This window comes from Danio rerio, chromosome 16, assembly GCF_049306965.1.
Source record: "Danio rerio strain Tuebingen ecotype United States chromosome 16, GRCz12tu, whole genome shotgun sequence".
Lineage (NCBI taxonomy): Eukaryota > Metazoa > Chordata > Actinopteri > Cypriniformes > Danionidae > Danio > Danio rerio.
The window spans coordinates 41,346,322-41,372,587 of NC_133191.1; the positions used below are offsets into that span (position 1 = coordinate 41,346,322).

The 26,266-nt window shown below is 33.3% G+C and overlaps 2 protein-coding genes and 1 long non-coding RNA gene across 23 annotated transcripts in view; 1 reads left to right on the plus strand and 2 right to left on the minus strand.

Moving 5' to 3' along the window:
* The window catches only part of kiaa0319 (KIAA0319), a 164,747-nt gene extending 163,876 nt beyond the window's left edge, over positions 1-871 (plus strand). For all 20 annotated transcript variants that reach the window (XR_012392413.1, XR_012392417.1, XR_012392411.1 and 17 more), the window contains one exon: positions 65-871. Coding sequence is in view for 9 of the 20 variants with exons in the window: in XM_073926459.1 (XP_073782560.1) it covers positions 65-225 (161 nt within the window). In the remaining 11 variants the exon portion in view is untranslated. The remainder of the gene's footprint in view (positions 1-64) is intronic.
* aldh5a1 (aldehyde dehydrogenase 5 family, member A1 (succinate-semialdehyde dehydrogenase)) lies at positions 589-14,254 on the minus strand. 2 transcript variants are annotated; one of them, XM_009292538.5, is made up of 11 exons: positions 14,182-14,254; positions 13,650-13,898; positions 12,915-12,998; positions 12,661-12,831; positions 12,192-12,308; positions 10,443-10,586; positions 10,188-10,331; positions 8,452-8,610; positions 5,973-6,136; positions 4,904-4,962; positions 589-3,265 (listed from the first exon to the last, which is right to left on the minus strand). In XM_009292538.5, the coding sequence occupies exons 1-11, from the start codon at positions 14,248-14,250 to the stop codon at positions 3,057-3,059; spliced, it is 1,569 nt and encodes a 522-aa protein (XP_009290813.1). In that variant the 5' UTR covers positions 14,251-14,254; the 3' UTR covers positions 589-3,056.
* Positions 14,255-16,983: 2,729 nt separating this feature from the next.
* Positions 16,984-23,849, minus strand: LOC141378293 (uncharacterized). Its single transcript, XR_012392428.1, has 3 exons — positions 22,887-23,849; positions 20,668-20,870; positions 16,984-18,344 (listed from the first exon to the last, which is right to left on the minus strand). It is a non-coding gene; the product is annotated as an uncharacterized lncRNA (long non-coding RNA).
* Positions 23,850-26,266: the final 2,417 nt, after the last annotated feature.

Here is a 26,266-nt window from a genome sequence, read left to right on the forward strand (position 1 = left end):
TTGTCCAGACGCCAAAGCTGTAAAACTGAAATAACTTTTTGTGTGTGTGTTTTGTCCTCTTCAGACATTAAACACAGAAGCACAGAGCACAACTCTAGCCTGATGATGTCTGAATCAGAGCTGGACAGTGAACAGGACAACATTTACAATTACGGGAGAGTCCAAAAAGCTCATAACAGAATCAGAAACGGAGACACTCTCAGCCTTTGCCCTGTGGAGAGTTGAGTCGCATGGACAAAAGGACATTTCTTCATCGTGGATACTTGCAGCACAGGGGTATTGCTGAATTTACCACTAATACAAAGACAGACAGAATTGAATGGGTGGCTAAACTTACCTACTACTGAATGCAGTTGGTATTGTAAAAACAACAACAAAACTGGTTTGCAGTAAGATACATCTGGACCTTAATTACTAATAGCATAATCCGCTTCAACATATAAAAAAGTCTTTGCATTCAACTCTATGCGTTTAAAAGTGCTTGTATGTTCAGTAATTGTTTTGTTATTTCTAAGATGCTCCGATCATAACCTTTGGGGAGATTCTGCAAAATAACTGATACATATAAAAGCAAAACGATGCTGTTCTTCTTTATGCAAAATCCTTTTATTTGTACTGAACTGTTTGAACTTTAATGTGCCTGACTGAAATGCTTTTATTTTTTTGAGATTTTGGTCTTGTCCTTGATTTTGAACACTGCACTGTGTCTTTTAGTGGCCTGGTTTTACAAACTTTACAAATGTCTGCTTTAGCTGGAATTGCAATCGAAGCCATTTGCCCCAGACATATTCTTTTAGTTTGTTTTAATGCAGCTGGAGATACACAAATATTAAAGAATAAAAAATACAGCCTTTTATAGAACCAAAAAAAAGAGTTCAGTTTTTATGAAACCAGTGTCACTAATGTAATGAATCTGGGATCATGTGAATAACAGTGTGTAAAATGTCATATTAATCTAATTTTTACAGAGGCTTTGTGCTGTATTTTCTTTGTACCCTTGTGTGTGTATCAGACAGAGAAGTTCACATTTAAGGTAAGAAAATTAATATATTTCTAAACATGTTCAATTGTATGACAATTAACAACACAATTATACACAACAATACAATGTTAAACAAGAATTCATATTTACAACAATTTGAAAAATATAACAGAAGATGGGATTTCATTAAAAAAACAAAAACAAATTGGCACTTATAACATTTGGCCACAATGACAAAGTTAACTTACTAGACAAATCTCGTTTTCGTATCAAGTCAGAACAATTTATATCTGTAAACATTATATCCCACCAGTCAATTCATTTATCATTAACAGGCTCGCTCTATTTCTAATTATAAAAATAGAACACTTAGTAAATTAGAAACATTTAAATCCATGCACATTTTAGTTCCTAAATATGCACAACAAAATTAATCATATTTTTGTTTGTTTTTCTATCCAGAATTAAATGGGTAAGGAAATATAAACTAGATACCAAATATATCTTTTCTGAAAAACAATAACACAAAATTTAACAGTGTTTGTTTTAGGGATGTTTTTACTTAAACATTATTTCAGTTATTTAAGAACAATGTGAACTCTTCTACAGTATGTTCTTATGGACAGAATCTCAGAGGACTTTTTTTAATAGCATATATCTAAGGGCCTGTTTCCACTGAGTGGTTTGCATGCTTTTATGGCTTCCACTGTCAAAACGTACCTAACAGCGAATCATACCATACCACTTATCAAATGAGTAGGGCCAGACAGAATCTGCAGGCATTTTTTGCTAATTCTGTAGAGAATTTTGTTAAAAATCAATTTTTTCTATTTATGCGGAATGATTTTGTAAGAATCATAACTAAAAACTTTAATATGTGAAATAAAACATATTACATTTTAAACTTTTATTTAATGTTTACAATGCAAATCCAATTAGAGTCACTTTATTTGGTAAACAAAACCAGTCTCTTATTTATTATATCTACTAAAAGACAGAAAATATTACTTTACAAACTGTTTTGTAAATTTATCATGTGAATATTTTCATATAATTCAGTAATTTTACTGAAATTAATTAAAAAACTGAATAAATACAAATTTACTCTAGTAAATAAACAAAATCAATGATGAGCTAAAAATCTGTGGAATTCTGTGCAGATTCTGTGTGGGGCTACCAATGGGTACCTAGCACAACAAAAGGGTACCAAAAGGTGGAGCAAAATGTGCAGCTGATTGCTATTAGTTTACAGAGATATGTCACTAGTGCGTACACAAGCCAGAGGAATGAAAACTAAGGAAGCGCCATTTTTAAATACACATCGTAGACATTACACTGTAATAATATGTACATATAATAATGAGCCATGGTCAACCTGAGCTCAAACAAACCTTGTCGTCATCTTGATGAACAGCCACAAAGCCAAAAAGAACAAAACCTGCCATGCTCAGTTTTTGAGGCCGTCTTAAAGCACGAGCGGTTTCACTTTTTCAATAGAGCTCGCGTGCACTTCTAAATTTGAAATAAACTTCTTGAGCTGATTAAAATAACGTCTGCGAGACTAAATGCATGCCGTGTGTAGTTTTTCGGTAATTGAAAACATATTGGAGACTGTAAGGGTCTGTATGTGTTCATATATGTTGCATTTATTTATTTATTTTATATAATTACAGACTTTAGAGTAAGCTATTTTGCACTAAAATCATTGATCTGAAGTTATAAATCAAATCATATTCATAGAAAGGTTAGTAATGAACATTTACACATTTTATGTGTATAAAGCATCTATTTGAGAAGTGCTTCTTATATGATATGTGAACAACCCTTACAGCTTTACTTTAAACATTTCCTCGAGCAAGAATGATGTCGACTAAAACTTTGTTGTACACCACGCCCACCATAAGGGTACGATTGGTACCCTTTTGGCAGTGGAAACATAAGCCTGATAAAGGTATCGTACCGTACCTCTCAGTGAAAACGGGCCATAAAGTACATCATCGTCATTTCCATATACTGAATAGTAAGACTAAAAGTGGGAATGATACACAGTGTTTTTCTGTAACTGCCATTGTTTTCAAGAGAGTCCCCCCAAACACATGTACTTGATTTCCAGATACTCATCAACGCCATATATGGATCCTTCTCTGCCCAATCCGGACTGTTTGATTCCTCCAAAAGGGGCTTCGGTGGTGGAGATCATGCCTTCGTTGACCCCGACCATCCCCACCTCCATCTGCTCTGCCACCCGCCAGATCTGAGCCATGTCCCTGGAGTAAAAGTAACCTGGACAAACAAAACGAATGAGAAAAGGCAACTAGCTGTATTCATTTACTTTACTTGCAGCCCTCTAATGGGGTGAATTCAATGAGGCTGAAGGGGAATGTGATATTTCTGGCCCTCCAAAAATATCATAATTCTTTCTATAAAATGGAGCAATATAATTTTTTGAAATTTGTCAAATTTGTTTAGACTAGGGCTGCACATTATAGTGAAATTTTGTTATTGGGATAGTGGTATATGCAATATCTCTATCAAAGCGGTAATTTTAATTTACTGTGTGTGCTACTTGTGTGTTGCATGTGTAGGTAGTTTACCCAAGTCTAAACAATCAGATGTGACCTGGCTATCTTTATACCCGCCTCTCCAGTAGGTGCTTTTTTACTATTGGCTAGAGTGGTGCAAAATGAACCTAGATCTTCAGAGCAGAGAGCTGAAAGTACATACTAATAACAGGAGTTAGGCCAAGTGAGGTTTCAGTAATTTATAGTGTTTTAAAATCTAAATGTTAGCACTTTGACAGTTTATTTGTTTTTTTTTTTAGATTTAATTAGATCTGAAAAATATCTATTTTTGTATGAGTAATAGCTAATAAAAATAGCATTTCTCTAGGGCAGAGATGCCCAAACTAGGGCCCACAGGCCAAAGTTGGCCCATGGTAACCTCTGCTTTAGCCTGCCATCCCATCTGAGAAGAGAGGGAGAATGATGGGGATGCTTTAGAGATTGTCATTTTAAATTTAATGTAACCTTTTATTTGTTTGTTTTAATGTTAAGCTACAAAAAAGCAAACTGAAGTTAAACATTTAAACTTTAATGGTGTCAATTAATCAGATTTAATTTAAAATGTAAGGCAGATTCTGCTTGACTAGTGTATTCACCATTGAATTCCACTGTGCTATAAATGTGACTGCCTATGTTTTTATTGCAATAATTATAATTTAAAAAGATACTGCATTAGGAATTATGATTCAAAGTAATGTTTACTGTTTATTTTTAAATATAAGGAAATTATCATGGCAACTTTAAATGTAAAATAGTTTGGTATGTTCATCTTCAGCCCACAGCTACTGTATCAATGATATTTGTTTTTTGGCCCTTCATATGAAAAAGTTTGGGCACCCCTGATCTGGGGAAATGTTAAAAATCGCAAGACATATAATTATTGTAATATTCAACAACAACTGCATATTTTTCCAGTATTGTGCAGCCCTAGTTTTGACAATGTGTTTTGAATAGAATAGCTTTAAATGAATGATAAAGGGCCTTGTACACCAAATCTGCATTCGTGCAAAACTACTTTGATGTTTTTATTATTATTTAATATAATAAAATATTGAAAATATTACATAAATACTGTTATTTTATTTTATTTTATTATTACTATATATAATACTTTTATATCCTACACCATCTATATAATGATTGGTTAATTTGCCAAATTGTGATTAACTATCTAAATTCTAATGTTATCAATTGTATGAGACTTTCAATCAGTTGCTAATTGTCTTACAGTAGCATGTTCGGTAAAAAATAAACAGACAACTGCAACAATTGCAACAAAACAATTGCAACAAAAACTTGAAAAAAAAAAAAAAAAAAAACGTCTTACAAAAACATGATTTATTTGCACAGATGGACAAACCTGCTAAACCAACAGGAGAAGCATTGGCAATGGCAAGTGCCTCCTGTTCTGTGTTGAACCTGGCGAAGAAAAGAAACAAACAAAAAAACATCAGCAGCTGGCAGAATCAATAAGATGAAATGTTACCCATTAATAATATTATACTATAATAAACATCATGCTCTTTGTCATGTTGACCTTTAAGGTGCGCAATGAGATTAGCAATGTTAATTTTTTTAGCCTAAGTTCCAGCTCTAAAAAAAAAAAAAGTATTTTCCTGCCATTTGATTTGCAGGATATATTAGGACATGTATAACCTGTGATGCTTATTTTTTTTTATTATTCTGAGACTAAATAAAGACTCTGTACAACTGGGTTATACATAAAGCAGCTACAACACATGATGAGGTAAATGACAGCAGCTAAAAGGCATACAGATGCAATGCAACCTCTGTTTATACAGTTTATTAGTGCGACTCACACGAGTGATGGATTCTCTTTGGTAACAACCATTGTATATCTATATATAGTATATATTTTAAGCTGCTGTGATGCAAGTAGGTCGATTGCACCTATTTAGTGTCTCATCAAACTGTGTGACCCCTCGCAGAAGCTCCATGAGTCTTCCGCATATTCATACCAGCTTTGTGACAATTAAAATACCCCACAAATCATGCTGAAGAAAATGAACGAGCAAGAGAACAGAATGCAAGAGACATGTGTAAGGGATAATATTCAACATCCTTCATTTATTCTCTAGGAGATCTCCACTTAAATATCATACTTAGAGGAAAATTGTGCTTTGTGCATTATACAGCTTAAAGCACCAGAATCCGTACACAATATCAGCCGATCACCATGACAAGGAATCGGTACTTAGTATTGGCAATAAAAATGCTGATCAGAGCATCCCTAATGTGACTGTAAAGTACAAAATTCAATTCGAGTAAACGCACTGGATGAAAACAGTAGCAAATTATTTACGCAAAATGACATTTTCTTATACAAGTTACATCTGCAACTTTGGGTAGAAACATCTAAAAGCTACATAATAATATTGTGAAGTTATATAAATTAAAAAAACACTCACTTAACAACTGGAATAAGAGGTCCAAAGGTCTCCTCTCTCATACAGAGCATGTCAGAGGTAACGTTGGACAGCAGCGTCGGCTCCATGAAAGAGCCCTGCAGTCTCTTTCCACCTCGAACTACGACCGCTCCATGATCCACAGCGTCTGCAACCTGCTTCTCCACCTGAAACAAACACCACCATTAAACTCAGCAGCTCAATATCCCTGAGAGTGGCAGAATATTTTACTCCTCCGTCTGATCTGAAACCCATTCATTTGTGTACATATACAGAAAAAGGTGGAATGACACAACTAGACCATTTTAAGGGATGTAAACAATATCAATGGTCCTAATGTATTTCCTGTATTCAATATTTAATTTCCAAAGCTTCCAAAAATCCAAAAAGGTGCACATATCGATAAATAATATTATGGCAGCCATTTTAACATTAAGATACGATTAAATTGCATCTCGTCACAGTTATGAAATAATTTAGCAACAAGCAGGTAATGTCCATGGGCCAGTGACATCACCACATTGAAATGTTGTGTAAATGAAAAACTGCAAGAGATAAACCCAAGCATATATGATTTTTGATGATGACGATTTTCAAATTGTAGTTTTGAGACTATGACCAAACCAATTACACTAGATGGCTGAATTGGTCACTCTAGGATATCGCATTTATGTTTATTGAATGACGCACCATTAATATCATTCGTTACAATGTGAAATTTTAAAGAGTATTTGAAAAGATTTTCAGGTAAAACTTTATTTTGATGCATTTGAGTATTAGTAGACTGTCTGCTTAATATCTGTTCAACAGACATTTAACTTACACTAACCCTAACCCAAACCTAACAGTCTACTTATAATCTAATAAGAATTAGTTGCAATGTAACAAATTTAATAAACGGACCATCAAAATAAGGTGTGACCGATTTTTTTTATAACGCAGGCACTCTGATGGATGTTTTTTTTTTTTTAATGTACCCAGGAGGAAATTTAAGCTATTTATCATATATCGAACTGAAAATTCATATCTTTATTGGTCATTATTATTTTTGCATCAAATTATGAAGTTTTATTATGTATTTATGTAATGTTTTATCTGTATCAAAGAACTTGCCATGAAATAGTCATAAGTTGCTGAAGTGGCAATAAATAAACTAACAAACAGACAAAAACTCACTGGCTCAACCAAATTTCCAATATAAATTTAAACCAGAATTTATGCAGGCAGCCTCAACATTTGTTACAGATTGGAAAAACGGAACACAGAATTAAACTGTCAGAACAAATTCATCTTCATAACGTGAGATGACTAGATCATGTCAGATCAAAAGGTACAGAGATTACAATCATCCAAAACTAACTGACGACTGTTGTGTATTTATTTATTTCTTTATGTTTTAATGCCATATCAGCAGCATTGGCTTTATTCATCGCAACACTTGAACTAATTATACTAATATATTGCATTTAATATATAATTTACAATCAAAACTGTTTCTTAATCAATTAATTCATTGCACAATAAATAATTGATTAATTAAAAAATAAATGATTAATTAATAATAAAAGCGGCGACGCAGTGGTGCAGTAAGTAGTGCTGTCGCCTCACAGCAAGAGGGTCATAGGTTCGAGCCTTGACTCAGTTGGCGTTTCTGTGTGGAGTTTGCATGTTCTCCCTGCGTTCGTGTGGGTTTTCCTCCGGGTACTCCGGTTTCCCCCACAGTCCAAAGTCCATAGTGTATGAGTGTGTGTGAGAATCCCAGAGATGGGTTGCAGCAGGAAGGGCATCCGCTGCGTAAAAATGTGCTGGATAACTTGGGGTTCAATCAGCTGTGGCGACCCCGGATTAATTAAGGGACTAAGCCGACAAGAAAGATGAATGAATGAATTAATAATAATAAAAAACAACACAGATAAAAAGGCATAGAAATTGTTTGTTTGATTGATAACAATTCTAAAATTCCTCCAATTTTTCCCCTTAAAACATTTCCTAAATAAAAATGTTCTCTACTATAATTTATATATACATTCTATTCAAATGTTTTATCGTCAAATATTCTTACACAAATCACACATTTTTTCCCCCCCTTTCAATAAATATGCGTGTGCAAGTCTTGTACTGCCTGATCGTGTCTATTTTTTAAAACAGTACATTTTTTTCATTTACAAATTGATTCCAACTGTTAGTAAAACAATTTTACACAACTATCAATACTTTGCTGGTTCAACCTCAATCTCAATGATTCTCCTGTGCTGCCGGAAAATTTTTTAAATAAAATTTGTCACTGTTTACTTTTATTTTGCCATCCACTCTTACATAAATAAACTATAGTTTTCTGCACCCAATAGTAAAAAAAAAAAAATCATATTTAATCAGATGTCTAAGTCGTGTGTTTGGCCTGTATGCTTGTGTTGCAGAGTGACTTGAATGTTTGCATCCACCAGAATCATAAGTTGCTGTATCTGTTGTTCCCATGATGCACCTTTTCTGCGGCGCGTGAGTTGATAAGAGGCCCCTGTGTGGTGCTGGGCTCGGATCCGTGGCCAAGCTTCAGCTCTGCATCCATAGTCTTCGCCAGCTTCTCCACGAAAGCATCATGAATGCCAGTCTGGACCAAAAAGCGGTTGGAGCACACACAGGTCTACAGAAAAGATGCATTACAGGTGAGAAATGAAGTGGAGATGCTTATGGTTATAATAATGCAATATACCTTCAGGTACTTGCCTTGTTACAGAAACATGATGAGTACTTGCAAGTTCAATATATCATATATTAAAGGGATCATTTTACCTCTCAAAAAGCTGTATATAATTACCATTTACTTGGTTCCAAACCTGTTAGTTTTTTATTTATTTATTTTTTTTTTTTTTTCTGTTGAACACTATAAAAGATATTTCGAAGCATGTTAGAAACTGGTAGTGATTAATTAAAACAGGAAAAAATAAATACTATGGATTAGGGCTTGGCCGATAAACAATATTACATCGCTTAGCAATAAAATTTATGTGAATAACAATGATAAGCTCTGGACTTTATTTTACTCTTTATTAATCTAAGAGCCAATCACACAGCGGAAATGTGCAAAAATGGAAATTTAGAAGTGTTGAGGTTAGAAATAGATCAGCCACCGAAATTAGGTTATGCTATTTAAAGAACCCTCTAACTTGTGGCTTCAGTCATTGTTGGGGTAATCTTAAATCTGGAAGAATTAACAACTGATATTGAAATGTATATTGTTGTTGTTCAATATGGAAAAGAATTAATAGAGATTGCATTTTTGCCATATCGCCCAGCCCTACTATAGAAGTCAATGGCTACTGATTTTTAACATTCTTCAAAATATCTTAATTTTCATTTAAGAGAAAGAATAAATAATCCAGTAATTGGTGGTTCATTCCACTGTGGCGACCCCTGATTAATCAGGGATTAAGCTGAAGGATAGAATGAATTAACTGTTTTTTTCAAATGAAGGTTAAGTAAATGGTCATAGATATACACTAGATATCGCATAGGGACCCTGAGCATGCGTCAATAGCCACATTGGTACAGTGCTCCCAGGACAAATGTCATTCAACCGCACTAGTCAAGACTGTGCTTTATTTTCTTTTTTTGCTCGTTACTACACCCGTAGACAGCGCTAAAGTCCCGCATCTTCACTTAATAACACTAAGGCTGAACATTTCATAGGTAATATTAAGTTTTTTTCTGTTTTTGTATGTTCTGAACTTTTGTGCTAATCAGGTAACGTTATTGATGAAAACAGTCACTTTCTGCATTCACCATAAGGCAAAGCAGCTCCAACTTGCACTAAACACTTGGCTTATGCTAGTTTTGTTGAATAAAGCCGACATTATATAAAATTATATCATATAAAAATTTTATTAACTACCACATAATTAAATATAAATGCCTTTTGGGGTTAACTTATTAATTTAAACTATAATATAATTTATAATAAAATATACTAATGTAATTTAAAATGAACATGCTGTTACACTAATTTAATTATTTATCATGTCAGTAAAATTATTATTTAGTATAAAGTAAAAAAAAATACACTACTTCAATTAATTAAAAACAAATTTATTAACATTTAAATTTGTGGTGAATTATTATCAGATAAATAAATAATCTGTTACCTAATGTTTCAGCAATTTTTTGAAATAAATTCCAAGCATAAATAAATAAGCAATGGTGCAAGATTGAAACAGCACTTACTTGTCCTGAGTTTCTGAATTTTGAGCCCATGGCTCCTGCAACAGCTTTATCTACATCAGCGCTGTCAAACACAATAAAGGGAGCATGTCCTCCCAATTCCATGGAGACCCTTTTCACAGTTCCTGCAGCATGTCTTAATAAAACCTGCATATAAAATGTTTGCTTAAATTATTAGCAAATTATTCATTATAACAGTGAAAAAAGTGAACAATGTTGACTGCACATAGCAGCCTATTGTCCAGAGTGGATGTTTACCTTGCCAGTGGCTGTGGAGCCGGTGAATGAGATTTTGGCTACTAGAGGGTCTGTGCAGAGCAGCTCTCCCACAGCGGGCGTCTTCTCTCTTGAACAGGGCACCACGTTAAACACCCCAGCAGGAATGCCAGCCTGAACCGACAGCTGCAGAGGAAGACAACATTCAGAAATTTGGAGTCAGTATTTTTTTTTTGAGTAGTCTTTATGCTCACCAAAATAATGTCTTAAAATAGAAATTAAGTTATCTCTAGCTGAACTGCTGAATCAATGTCACATATCAAAAATTATTCTGATTTGTTGATTTTTATGAAACGGGTAAATTGTTGTTTTGCTCAACACTGTGTTCTATTCAGACATTTTTAACAATTGTTTAATTATAATGAAAGCTTGGACAACAGTATCCAGACCTTGACAGCAATAATCTCATGTACCCATAATGTTTTTTTAATGTAAAAATATTTGACATACGTTTAAACAACCTTCATCTTTTTAGCTACAGTTGATAAATTATATAAGATCTTAAAATGAGTTAAAGGTAAACTTAGAGCTGCACAATATGGCGTTTCAGCATCGATATCGCAATGTAAAAGTCTGCAATAGCCACATCACAAGGATCTGCAATGTAGTTGGAACTTACTTTACAGTTAACATAGTGGAGTAATTTCACATTTTAACCTTAGAGTGAAAGTTTATTATTTGAATGTGTTTCAAGACCTGACTGTATGAATTTAAAGCTATTTGGGCAAAATAAATGAAACTAATTAAGTTTGTGGCTTAAAGGTTAATTGTACATTATATAATTATTCACTCAATTAAAATGATACAGTGTTATTTTTAAAATTATACATGGTGATTATTTAATTTCTGCTTCTGAACATTGCTCGACTCCCCAGAAAACCACAAGTTGTTTATTTGCATCTTTTCTCTGTTGTATTTAAAGGTGCTGTATGAAAGTTTTTGACTCTTCTAAAGAATACAAATACCATAATATGTTTGCAGAGATTTAAGGAAACATGCTAAGTGAACATTCTTGTTTATCTGAAAAATAATGCTAAAGTCAGATATTCTGCTTGAAATGTGTTTTCTGTGCCAGAATGCTGTCTTTGTTTTGGTTCTTTTAACCCGCCTAGATCTGAGGTGAACTATCTGCTGCTTCTTTCAGTAGTATGACAGTAAATGTCAGGTAAATGGAATTTAAACTCACGTTATTAGCATTTAACTCTGATTAAAGCACATGAGGCATACCTGAGGTGATCATGGTCAAAGTTTTCTGTTGTTTACCTATGAGAGCCGTTTCTAATATATCAATTCGAGGTGATGGTTCGGACAAAAACTCCTTTTAATATGGAAAATATTTCTTCTATATGGTGCCGTTGCTTTTATTTAGAACATGTTTTAAAATCAGCCTTTAGGCTCGATGACTTACTCCTGTTAGTCATCTGGCAACCTGCACTATTGGGGGGTTTGTTTTGATCCAGGAATGCAATCCACTGGGTGTCAAACTTGCATAATGCGCCTTTAACTTTGCTTGTCATTTTTCTAAATGATAGATTGTGGAGATCGATCTACAATTATGAATTATTTCTGTGAATTATTATTATCTATTTTCTATATCTGCTGAAATTGCATTTGTCACAATGTATATCGCAATGAATGAAAATTATGCAATGTCAGTATTTTTTTTTTCCAATATCGTGCTGCCCTTGGTGAACTATCCCTTTAAGTAGGATTCAATGGGTACAGACTGACCTCAGCGAGGGCCAGTGCAGAGAGAGGCGTATCTTCAGCCGGCTTCACCACTACAGTACAGCCCACTGCAAGTGCAGCCCCAACCTTCCTGGTTATCATGGCGCTTGGGAAATTCCACTGTAAAGAGGGTAAACTTCACTGAAAGCTGACAGTATTAAAGAGGTCATGAAATGGGAATTCAAAGTTGCCCTTAGTGTGAAATGTAAGAGATCTTTACTCTGTTAAAAATATCCCGCAAGTCTAATGCCTAAAACATCCTCCTCATGATAAACAAACCACCAATAATTAAGCAGTAAAGGGGCTCATAGGGGACTTTGTAATAATAGATTTTTTTTACTTAGACATTATAAGTGAGCCTCAAGGAGCCCAATAAAAAAAAATGTAATCCATATCCATGACACTCTTCATGAAATCTCACAGATGCTAAAGCATGAAGATGTTGTTATTAAAACAAATAAGGCATTCTCACAGGTGTAATGATGGAAGCCACTCCAACTGGCTGCTTGAGGATCAGGATCTTGCGGTCTTTGGCTGGAGCCGCGACGATGTCTCCATACACACGCCTGGCCTCTTCAGAAAACCACTCCAGAAAAGAGGCAGAGTACGTCATTTCACCAAGAGACTCCTTCATGGGCTTCCCCTGCACACACGTACAGTGTCTCTTAATATCTTGATGCTTGTAAATGGGTAAGTGAAGTGGTTGTAATCGGGCAGTGTACTTACACATTCTGCTGTGATCAACTTGGCAAGATCTTCCCTGTGCTGAATGATCAGATCAAACCATTTTCTCAGCAAAATACTTCTTTCCTGCAAAGAGCATACAACTTTCAATCATGATGAATAAAGTTCAAATTTAAATACATGCATAATTGTATTTGTTAAAATTATGGTAAAAAAATAATAAACAGTAATATAGTATATTTATTAGAATATTTTACTAACATAGAAGAGTAACAGGATATTTTATAATTCTATGATGCTGATTTGGTTGCTCAAGAACTGTTTTACTGCTTATTTTATGGACAGAAAAAAAATTTTAAAATGTTTTTTCACAATAAGATACTTAAAATTATATTTGAGGAATGTATAATTAATAAATATTTTATGTAGTTTTAATGTTTTCATATTTTTTTAAATATTGATATTATAATTACATTTTTCCCTTTCAAAACTGGGAAAACGTGCTTTGTTATAAATATGCTTTGCATTAAAAGTGGCTTTACTCAAAATAATGGTTGAATTAATGGAATTTATCAGGTTGCAGATGTTTGTTTTTCCAGATATCCGAGTACCATAGTTAAATAAATACCACGCTATATATTAAAGCATAAAGAAACTACAATATAACACCAGATCGTTTTGGCATTTTAAAATAATACGTACCTTGGTACCTTCTTGTAAACAATTATGTGTCAAATGCAGTTTTGCATATAAGTAACGTGTCCATAAGCAGCTCACCTTGGCCGTGTGGTTCTTCCACAGGTTAAAGGCTTTGTGCGCGGCGTTGACAGCGTCCTGAGCCTCTTTTGTACCGCAGTCCGAGACTTTGGCGATCTCCTCTCCGGTGGCTGGATCAAAGACGGGGAAGGAGGAGGCCGCGGACACCCAGCGCCCGTCTATGAAGCCTTCAGTCCGCAGGAGCGACGCGGACACATCGAGGCTGTACGGCCGCTGCAACTGCACCATGCTCGGTAAGCCAGTTAACACCTGCCGGAGGACACACCGACCTCTTGAGAGACATAAACTGGCCATGATAAACAATGACACACTCCTATATCTATAAATATATAGATATGTATGTGCAGGAGGAGCTTAGTCCAGTGAAAGAACGAGAGCAGTCGCTCTTAACATGCGATTTTAAACTCGTTTGTAGCAATTACATTCTCCTCTCGACTGTTTATGTATGCGAGAGAAGATTCTCGGTTATTAATTTCCGCTAAACACGTAGTTCTTTCGACTGCTTATGCATGCAACTCTGCGTTTCACTCACTGCAAACTGCAAAGCAGGAAATGTCAACACTCTAGTGTTGATTGGCGACGTTAGCGGCGTCCGATTCATGAATGAATCACTTTTGAACCGAATCGTTTGAGTGAACTGAGTCAGTCAGGGGAGAAACCATAGGGAGAAACGAGAATCGCCCCCAAACGGCACACTCCGGATTCACGAATTCTGTCCTCTGATCACGTGATGTAGTGTATACTCAGTGCACCCTGGTGGAACTCGAGTCCCAAAAATAGTTAAATAAAACAGGTCCTGGACCCCCGTTGATCTCATCCTGCAAGAATGTTGCAGACGCATAGGGCATTAGAATATAATGACTGTAATATAATAATGCCTAGGTACAGGCCTACTGCATATTCGTTTTTATGATGTTTTTTTCTCGATTTATATAAAACTAATTTCACAATATTCCTAAAACCTATAAATATAGATGATATATATCACTGCTTATTGTGCTGTTTTGGAAAAATTGTGAAATTAGTTTTTATGTGTATGCATCAATTCAAGACCGGTGAGGACTGATGCATGACAGAGACATTTGGCGCCATCGTCCGGTATTTTCAAAATTTACCCAATAGAGCTATGGGGGAAACAATAATAACCACTTACATTTTTTGTTTCTCTGGATGTACTGGATTTACTGAAACAGATGGAAAAAATAATAATATTCACGAGTTTAGAACACTAAATTTGGCCCATATTGACACACATGTGCAGGGTGCTGTAGCCTCACAGCAAGAAGGTCACTAGTTTGAGCCTCAGCTGGTTCAGTTGGCATTTCTGTGTGGTGCTGTCTGTGCTCCGGTTTCCTCCACAAGTCCAGACACATACGCTATAAGTGAATTGGATAGGCTATAAATTGTCTGTAGAGTATGTGTGTAAATGAGTGTATGGGTTGCATCTGGAAGGGCATCTGCTGTGTAAAACATATGCTGGACAAGTTGGCAGTTCATTCTGCTGCGACGACCCCTGATTAATAAAGGGACTAAGCCAAAAAGAAAATGAATGCATGAATGAATGGACACAAAATTTAAAAATGATTTAACAATTTTGTTTGAAAGTATATTTCTTAACTAAGTTGACATAAATAGCACAACATTTCATTACAAAAACCCAACTAAATTTCACATTGTCAGCTGAGCACTCACTCACTCACTCACTCACTCACTCACTCACTCACTCACTCACTCACTCACTCACTCACTCACTCACTCACTCACTCACTCACTCACTCACTCACTATCCCTTGACTAAGTCCCTGATTTAACAGGTGTTGTCACTGCAAAACTGCCCATTCAGTTTTCTATAATTGATGCATGAAAGTTAAAGAATATCAGATAGTAATTCAGAAAAATGTACTACAACTGCTCTACATGCAGCTACACTTCTGGGCTTAGTGGGTCTCCTGTTGCAGCTCTATCTCTGGGCTCAGTGGGTCTTGTGGTGCAGCTCCACTTCTGGGCTCAGTGAGTCTCCTATTGCTGCTCCACCAGTGAGCCCAAGGCAATATGTTAAAATTTAAATCTGAAAATAATTGAGGAACGATTAGATTTTCTGAGGCACACTTAGATTCTCTTTTCTGGCTATCCTAGTCATTTTTACAATTATGATAAAAAATTGGTGAAGTATATGTAGTTCACTATTGTAATGAGTGAAGGAAAAAGAAAACCTTGAATTGAAATCAATCGATCACTCTGATCTTCAGTGACTTATTGAAATCCTTCAAAAGATATGTCATTGATGTAAAACATTTTAAAAACCCATATTTGTGAAACTGAAAAGGCTGGACATATCTAGAACAACTAAAGTTTGAATAAAAGACAGAATTCCAAACCAAGAATTGAAAATATTTCCTTATCCAAGTATTAGTTTTAGTTTATTTAAAATTTTGTAGACATCAAACAACAGTACAGTCAAATTGCATTACGAGTCTGATTCTGTAACCTGCTATTATATCTAGTCTATTTTTTTGAAAAAAAGTTAAATTGTTTTATATTGCATTAAAACATTTATCAAATGTATCAACATGAATAACTAGAGCTTTCATTTATTGCATGCTGTAAAGAAATTAATTTTAACAGAAATTTCAGATATTGGTATATAACTGATTTAACATGAACAAATGAAGTTATAATACTGTAAGTAACCATCAGCATTGATTGTTTTCCATGTTTTTTACAAGTTTCTATTAATTGTGCATGTATTACTACTGTTATTGTTCCTAAAATGTTTATATATATATATATATATATATATATATATATATATATATATATATATATATATATATATATATATATATATATATATATATATATATATATATATATATATATTATAATTTTTTTAATAAACAGAATTTTGTTAAAAATAAATGGTTTTAAAGTTTACCATCACAAATATAGAATCGGTTTTTTGTTTATATGGATAATGTTTTACATAATTCTTGCAAGGATGAACATCAAAGTAATTATTACACAAGTGTTGTTATGCTTGTGACTGCAGTTGCTCAACATGCAGCTTTAACTCTGGGCGCAGTGGGTTTCCTAGTGCTGCTCCACCAGTGAGTCCAAGCCTAGAATTTAAATTAATAGAAAAATCTGTCAATAAATGTGGCACAGCCCGTTTTTCTGAGGAACAAATAGATCATCTGACTATGCTATGAATTTTTGCAATTATAATGTATAAAATGTTTGGAGTTTTTTATGTGGTTCACTATTATGGTAGGTGGAGGAAAAAGAAAACATTGAATTAAAGCTGTCAATGGGATCTTTAGTGATTTTTTTTTTTAAACTCTTTTAAAAGATGTGCCATTTAAGTAAAGAGTTTATAAAACTCAATTTAGTTGGTGGTTCTCCATTTTAAAAATAAAAAGATTTGGACAAATTTAGAACAACTTTTAAATAAAAGTTTGAATCAATTTCAGACAGATTTACATGTCAATAATTGAAAATATTTCCCTATTACAGTATAAATTTGAAAATTTTTAATCAAGAAAATAGAAACTGCTCTTGGTTTATAAAAATGGGGCAGTGTTGTAGTAGCAGTCTTAAGTAAGATTAAAGAATAATTTTAAAAGAATGAGTAATATTGTAAAGTCAGTATAGTACATATATTAGCAGAAGTTACAATGTTGCATTAAAAATATTTGTTGCCTAATGACATCATTAATAGAAGATAGCTGACAGTGAAAGCCATGTGCTATGTGAACCAGACATTGTGAAAACAACTTTGGATTTCGATTTTACCATCACATAAAAGTACTAAACATCTGTTTTAAATCTAGGTAAAGTTTTCCATAATTCATGCATGAAAGAACAACAAAATGTAATTCATAACCGTGTGTTTCTGTACTTGTGACTGCAATAGCTGGATGTGCAGCTCCACCTTTGGGCTCAGTGGGTCTCCTGGTGCAGCTCCCCCTCGGGGCTCAGTAGGTCTCCTGGTGCAGCTCCACCAGTGAGGCCAAGCCAAGAATTGAAAATATATATTTTAAAATCTGACAATAAATGTGTCACAGCCAGGTTTTCTGAGGCACAACTAGACTTTCTGTTCTGGCTACACAAGTGTTTTTTTTTACAGAATTTCAAACCAAGAATACGTTTGACTTTTTTTAGTAGTCTTAAGTTAGGGTAAACAAGGTAAAAAAAAAAAACAAGCAAACAAAAAAATGGTTTCTTTTGTGATCTTAGTAAAGTACATATAGAAGCTTCATTCAATAAAATATTTCCAAAATGACATCATTAATAGTAGATGGCTGACATTGACAGTCATTTCATAAAAAAAAAAAAAAAAAAAACTCATAAAATACCATATTGCCACCTGTGGCTTTATGTCAAATTTTACTCTTTTGTTGCATGATGCCTACATATGTGGACAGTTAAATAATTTTTAAATAAAACAAAATTTAGAAAAAAAATACAAAATTTAGAAAAAAAAACATTCTAATGGATTTTCAATTAAAAATTTTACAGAATAAAGGACTAAAGTACTAAAATAATTTCGAAATCCATAGAGTATTTTCCATTATTCAGGCATGAAAGAACTTTAGATAGTAATTCATAAACGAGTATTTCTGTGCTTATGACTGCAATTGTTCAACGTGCAGCTCCACCTCTGGGCTCAGTGGGTCTTCTGGTGCAGCTCCACCTCTGGAATTGAATTGAATTGAGTCAAGAATTAAAAACATCTGTAAAAAAAATTGACAATAAATGTTGCACAGCTAGTTTTCTAAAGCACCAATAGACATTATTTTCTTGTTTTGCTAGTGATTTTTGCTATTATAATGTATAAAATGTCTGGGGTAGTTTAAGTAATTCACTTTTACAATCAATGGAGGAAAAAGAAAACATGATATTAAAAGAGGTCACTGTGATCTTTAGTGAATTTTTAAACTTCATAAAAGATGTTCTTTTCACATAAATGTATATATATATATATATATATATATATATATATATATATATATATATATATATATATATATATATATATTAGGGCTGCCCCCGACTAAAGATATTCCTAGTCGACTAACATTCCTGCATTTTAGCGATTAATCAAATAATCGTTCATTTATGATATTAATATAATAACTTGCGTATATACTAGGAATATAGTTCAAGTTGAAGTTTAACACTTCCACGTGAAAGAAAATGCTAAAGCATGATACTAGCGCATTTAAAACAAAAATTAAGCGCTTAAAACGGAATAGTAAAGCGTTTAAATACAGTGCTTACACACAAAAATCAGTGACCAGAACGTTATAGGCTAATTATGACATAAAAACAGCAATCAGACTGCCTTTGCATTTTAATAATTTATTATCAAAAAATACAAACTGTAACATTTACATGTCAAACAAACAAACAAACAAAAAAAAAGTTTTTAATAAAATAAACTAAAATTCGTTCTTTAAAATAAATCAAATAAACTTATTAGCAACTTAGGCCTAGTACAAAACTAGGCAAAAAAATAAAAAAATAAAAAAATAAATACTGTAGCAAAAACGCAGTTTGGTATAAAATACAGTGGAAAATTTAAATTTATATAATTTTTATGTTGTTCAAAAGGAAAATTAACAAAAATGAACAACTTAATAAATGCACATCGCACAACGCCAAAACTTAGAATAAAAAAAGAAGGCAGCAAACAAATTAACAGCCTAATTATGATTGAATTGTTTAGAACAACTATATTTACGACAAAATGTGGAACAAATAATTTAAAGAACACTAATACAAATCAAAAATATTAGAGCAAAGCCACAAACTGCCTTTAAGACGACGAATGAGTCTTGACCTGAAACAACAAATTAAAAACATCAGACTAATTTTTCTAACAGAATAAAAAACAACTTCTGCATTATATAAAAACGAAAAAATAAAAATAATATGTATTTATTTATTTGTATAGCCTACCCGATATAAAAAATACCCGTTTTTATATATATATATATATATATATATATATATATATATATATATATATATATATATATATATATATATATATATATATATATATATATATATATATATATATATATATATAGCCTAACGGATAGCAAACAGAAACACTACAAAAAGGAAATTAAGCATTCTTATCTAAGCTTTCAATTCGATTTTATTTTTTTCATATTATGTGAGAGGAACACCAGCTTGTCCACATTGCTGGGAAGAAGGGAGCTTCTCGACGTGTTCACAATGAAGCCGGCCTTTGAAAAGATGCGCTCTGATGGAGTGGATGTGGAAGGGATACAGTGGAGGCGTTTAGGCGTTAGGCGTTGATCTCTCGTTGCTGATGTCATACACTGACTGCGCAGCCCTTGATTGCGTAATTTCACGTGATTTTTTTTTTTTGCAACTAACCGACTAATGAAAATGTATTCGACCAAGCCCTCTTCATATCGACTAAAGTTTAGTCGACTATTTGGGGGCAGCCCTAATATATATATATATATATATATATATATATATATATATATATATATATAATTTATTCACCAAAAACCAACTGTCAACAAATGTGGACATAATGTAATGAATTGTCTTATATTGTAATAAACAGCCATGTAGCCAACATATCAACATGAATAACTATTTAGGGCTTTCATGTTTTTTTTTAATTATTATATTGTATTATAATTGTTCTTAATAACTGAGCTGATGTAAATAGCATCATCTGTGGCTTTATATCCCATTTTACTCCTTTGTTGCATGGTGTTTACATATGTGGACAGTTAATAAGATTAAAAAAAGACAAACATAAAATGGCTTTACATTTTTATCCTTTCCATCACATTAAAGTTTAAATATATATATATATATATATATATATATATATATATATATATATATATATATATATATATATATATATATATATATATTTTAAATCTAGATGCTTAATTCATGCATGAAAGAAGATCAGAAAATAAATCATAAACAAGTATTTATTGATCTTAAATTCTGCCACCTTTTTTCCTCTCTTGACTGTGCTTGCAACTACAACTGCTCTATGTGCAGCTCCACCTCTTGGCTCGGTAGGTCTCCTGGTGCAGCTCCACCACTTGACTCAGTGGGCCTCCTGGTGCAGCTCCACCTCTGGGCTCAGTAGGTCTCCTGGTGCAGCTCCACCCCTAGGCTCAGTGGGTCTCCTGGTGCAGCTCCACCTCTGGGCTTAGTATAGTACATGTAGTAGCAGTGGTTAATTTCTTGCATTTCAAGTAAATGTTGCATGATGACATCATTAATGGAAGATAGCTGTGCTATCCATGTACTAAATGTACCATATATAATGTGAAAAGATTTTATGCAAGGAGGGCAACAGAGCTTAAAAAAAATAAAAAACTAGTATATACAGTGAATTATAATGAATAACTTAATATTTTAAACTAAAATTAATAATAAAATGTAGTTTTTTTTAGCCAGCTAGTATGTTTATTTTATAGAAACTGTATTATGTTACATTTCAGGTGTTGATATACTGTACCTAAGATGAATCAACATGAAGTATAATAAGGAAGAAGTTATAATAAGTTGTTACAATTAGCAATGAAGTTTTTCCCTGATTTACCCATATTACTAAAAGGTTTCTATATATGTGTTACCACTGTTATTTTTTCCTACAATATGCTTTATTGTAACTCTAATTGTAATTATTTGTTTTACCATTTATTAAGACATAATTACTGATTCAGTTGCCCTAATTTCCCAAACCATTAATATAGTTCTCAAAAACATTAACACATTTCTCAAAACTATAAAACATCATTCATGTTTTCACGTCACCTCCAATTTTCTCACCTTTTTCAGCAAAAATCTAAACAAAAAGCCCTAATTTTGCACAAATTTAACCATGTTCTCACAACTGAAAACAATTAAAACAAAATTATGTGTTTACACTCAGCAACAAGGCTGATACACATATCGTCAAAAGACACAGAGGAGGATAAGGAGGAGGAAGAGGCCAAAGAACATTTATTTCCGATGAAATTTGGGCAACAAAAGTTGAGATTGTTCATGTGCATGGGATGACCCTCATATAGAAATCTGATATTCGGCAATATTTGCAAATTACATATATGAAACACAAGTATTTATGTGGATTTCACATATATAACATGTCATAAATGCAACATATTTCCACAATTCATTCTTGAAAGTTAAAGCATATCAGAAGTAATCAGAAGTAAATGCATTTAATGGACTTGACTACTGCTGTTTTTCATCTCTGGACTGTGCTTGTAGTGTTTTAGTAGTAGTCTTTAAAGTAAAAAAAAAAAACATTTTAGAAGAATGGTTACTTCTATGATGTTAGTTTAGTACATTTAGAAGCAGTGATCTCACAATCTTGCATTCCAAAAACATTTTCCGCAATGACATCATTAATAGAAGATGGCTGACAGTGACAGTCATGTGCTAAATGACCCAGACATTCTGTGAAAACATTTTATACAGGGAGATCAATTGAAAACTAATATGTGGAGTGAAGTATATTGAATATATTACTATTTTATTAACTAGATATTAGAGTAGAATGTAGTTTTATTCACCAAAAACTATCAATGTATGTGGACATCAAGCAACAGTGCAGTCAAATTGCATTAGTTTAATTCTTTCACCGGCTAGTATATCTATTCTATTTTTTCAAAAAGTTTTTCTTTGTATATTGCATTGAAATATTTAGCTAATGTATCAACATAAATAACTAATTAAGGCTTTCATACAAAATAAAAATAATGTATTGCATGCTGTAAAGAAATCAGTTTTAACTTTATTTTCAGATACGGATGTATAACTGAGATGATTTAACACGAATGAATGAAGTTATAATACTGTAAATCAGCAATGACTGTTTTCCATGAAGTTTCCAATATTTCCACATGTATTACTACTGTTATTGTTATTAAAATATATATTTTTAATTATATTGTAATATCATTGTTATTAATCATTGAACTGATATAAAATTATATATTGTCAGCTGTGGTTTTATGTCCCATGTTACACCTCTGTTGCGTGGTGACTACAAATGTGGGCAGTTAAATAAAAACAAAACTTTGTTACACATTTGATGGATTTAATTTTTACAATCATATTAAAGAACAAACTATAAAAAAGGATGTTTTTTTTTTTTCAAATTTCATGCATGGAAAGCATCAAAGTATTTAATAAACAGGTGTTGCTGCTCACGACTGAAGTTGCTCAACATGCAGCTCCACCACTGGGCTCAGTGGGTCTCCCCTTGATGCAGCTCCATCACTGGGCTCAGTGGGTCTCCTGGTGCAGCTCCACCACTGGCCTCAGTGGGTCTCCTGGTGCAGCTCCACCACTGGCCTCAGTGGGTCTCCTGGTGCAGCTCCACCTCTGAGCTCAGTTGGTCCACTGCTGCAATTGCAAGTCTGGGCTCAGTGGGTCTTCTGGTGCAACTCCACCAGTGAGCCCAAACCAAGAATTTAAATTAATATACAAATCTGACAATAAATATGTCAGCCAGTGTTTTTTTTTTCTGACGAACAAATAGACCTCTGACTTTGCTTGTGATTTTTGAAATTATAATGAATAAAATGTTTGGAGTGTTACATGTGGTTCATTATTATAATTAGTGGAGGAAAAATAAACCCTAAAACTAAAACCAGTCACTGTGATTTTTTTGAACTCTTTTAAAAGGTGTGCCATCGACCTAAAACGATTAAAAAAAACTATTTTGTTGGTGGTTCTCCATTCCAGAAACAGAAAGATTTGTACATATCCAAAACAACTAATTTGAATAAAAGTTTGAATCAATTTCAGACAGAATTCCAAGCCAAGGATTGAAAATATTTCCTGATCACAGTATACATTTTAAATAAAACCAGATTAAAACATTTGCTTGGAATGTTATATATACAAAGGAAACTTTAAACACTAAAGAATAATTTTAATTTTCTATTGGCATTTTATTGAAGCCAAAGATTAATTATAAAAACTATTACATTTTAAAATTTTAATAAGAAAATAAAAAAATAAAGAAAGAAACACAAGACAGAAAAAACAAAACAAATATCTTTGTTCAGAGTGTCTGAAATCAACATGTTCATTTGTAATCTACTGCATTACACACATCTCAAAAATCCCTGAGGACAAAGCAAAATCACAGAACAATTATTCTACCTCAATAGAATTGTTGTCATGACTCAAGAAATTAGAAACTGTTCTTGGCTTAAAAATTATGGCAGTGTTTTATTAGTTGTCATAATTAAGATTAAAGAACTATTTTTAAAGAATGGTTAATATTGTAAAGGAAGTATAGTACATACTGTATATTATCAGTGGTTAAAATCTTGCAATACAAATATTTATTGCCTTATGATGTCATTAATAGAAGATTGCTGACAGTGGAAGCAATGTGCTAAATGCACCAGACATTATGTGAAACAATTTTGGATTTCAATTTTACCACCACATGACAGTACTAAACATCTGTTTTAAATCTAGGTTTCCATAGTTTCCAAGTTTTCGATAGTTCATGCATGAAAGAACATCAGAAAGTAATTCATAAATGTGTGATTCTTGCGACTGCAATTGCTCTATGGCAGCTACACCTCTGGGCTCAGTGGGTCTCCTTGTGCGGCTCCACCTCTGGGCCCAGTAGGTCTCCTGGTGTAGCTCCACCAGTGAGTCCAAGCCAAGAACTGAAACATATTTTTTAAATCTGACAATAAATGTGCCACAGCCAGATCTTTTGAGGCACAACTAGACTTTCTTTTCTGGCTACATGTGTGGTTTTTTGCAGTCATGGCTTTCTCTTTTAATCAGGGAAGGAAAAAGAAAAGTGTTTTCACCGTGATCTTTATTGAATGTTTTTAACTCTTTGAAAAATTGTGCCGTTGGCATAAAATATTTCTAAAAATCCATATTGGTGGTGAGTTTCCCTTTCAGAAACAGTAAGAGCTGGCCATATCTAGAACCACTGAAGTTTGAATAAAACTTTTTTTTTTTAGCCTAGAATGAAAAAATGTTAAGCCAAGAATTAAAAATGTTTTCTATCTCAGAATAAATCTGACCAGTTTTTTTCAGTAGTCTTAAGTTATGATTAAATTAGAGTTAAAAAACTTTTTTTTAAATTATTTATTTTGTGATGTTACTATTGTAAGTACATACAGAAGCTGTGATCTTACAATCTTCTATTCCTTAAAGCAGTTCCACAATGACATCATTCATTGCCTGACAGTGTGTGTGTGTGCGTGTGTGTGTGTATGCGCATGTGTGCGCGCGTGTGTGTGTGTGTGTGTCTGTGTGTGTATGCGCATGTCTGCGCGTGTGTGTGTAGGTGTGTATGTGTGTAAATGTGTGTACGTGTGCGTGCATGCGTGCTAGTTAGGAATGGACAGAGACTTTTTGTTGCTACTTGCAATTTGTGTTTCTCTGAATGTACTGGATTTACTGAATACAGTTAGAAAAATAATAATATTCACACGTACTGATCACTAAATTTGTCCATTATGGATAAACAGTTTGAAAATTACTGAACACTTTTGTCTGAAAGTTATATTTGTACCTGTATAATATTAAATTCCTGAAATAAAATAAGGATGATGATTGTTGTTTATGATATATATTATATTTTAACATATATATTTTTAACTGAGTTCATATAATTAGAAAAACATTTCATTACAAAACCCCATAAAATTCCATATTATCAGCTGAGACTCACTCACTCACTATCCTTTGGCTTAGTCTTTGATTTATCAGGTGTTGCCACTGCAGAATGAACTGCCCATTACTCAGCTGTAACTTAAGTCTTCTATAATTCATGCATGAAAGTTAAAGAATACCAGATAGTAATTCAGAAAAATGTGTTTAATGACCTTGACTCTTGCGCCTTTTTTTCTTCCTGTACTGTGTGTGCAACTACAATAGCTCTACATGCAGCTACACTACTAGCTACACTAGTGGGTCTCTCGGTGCAGCTCCACCTCTGGGCTCAGTGAGTCTTGGGGTGCAGCTCCACTTCTGGGCTCAGTGCGTCTCCTGATGCAGCTCCACCAGTAAACCCGACAAGATTTTAAAATATAAATCTGAAAATAAAAAAAGAACGCTTCGTTTTTTTGAGGCACACTTAGACTCTTTTTTTCTGGCTATACTAGTCATTTTTACAATTATAATAGAAACTATTTTTTTAGTGTATTATATGTGGTTCACTATTATAATGAGTGGAGGAAAAAGAAAACCTTGAATTGAAATCAATTACTGTGATCTTCAGTGACTTTTTGAAATCCTTTAAGATGTGGCACTGACAAATAAGATTTCTAAAAATCCATATTTTTGAAACTGAAAAGGCTGGACATATCTAGAACAACTAAAGTTTGAATAAAAGACAGACAGAATTCCAAACCAAGTATTGAAAATATTTCCTTATCCAAATATTAATTTTAGTTTATTTTTTATTTTTTGATAGTGTTGAGTTGGGGGTTAAAATGATTTGAAGAGAATGGTTTCTTTTGTGATGTTAATATAGTGTGTGTGTATATTAGCTGTGATTACAATCTCGCATTTCAAAAATGTGTTCCATGATGACATCATTAATA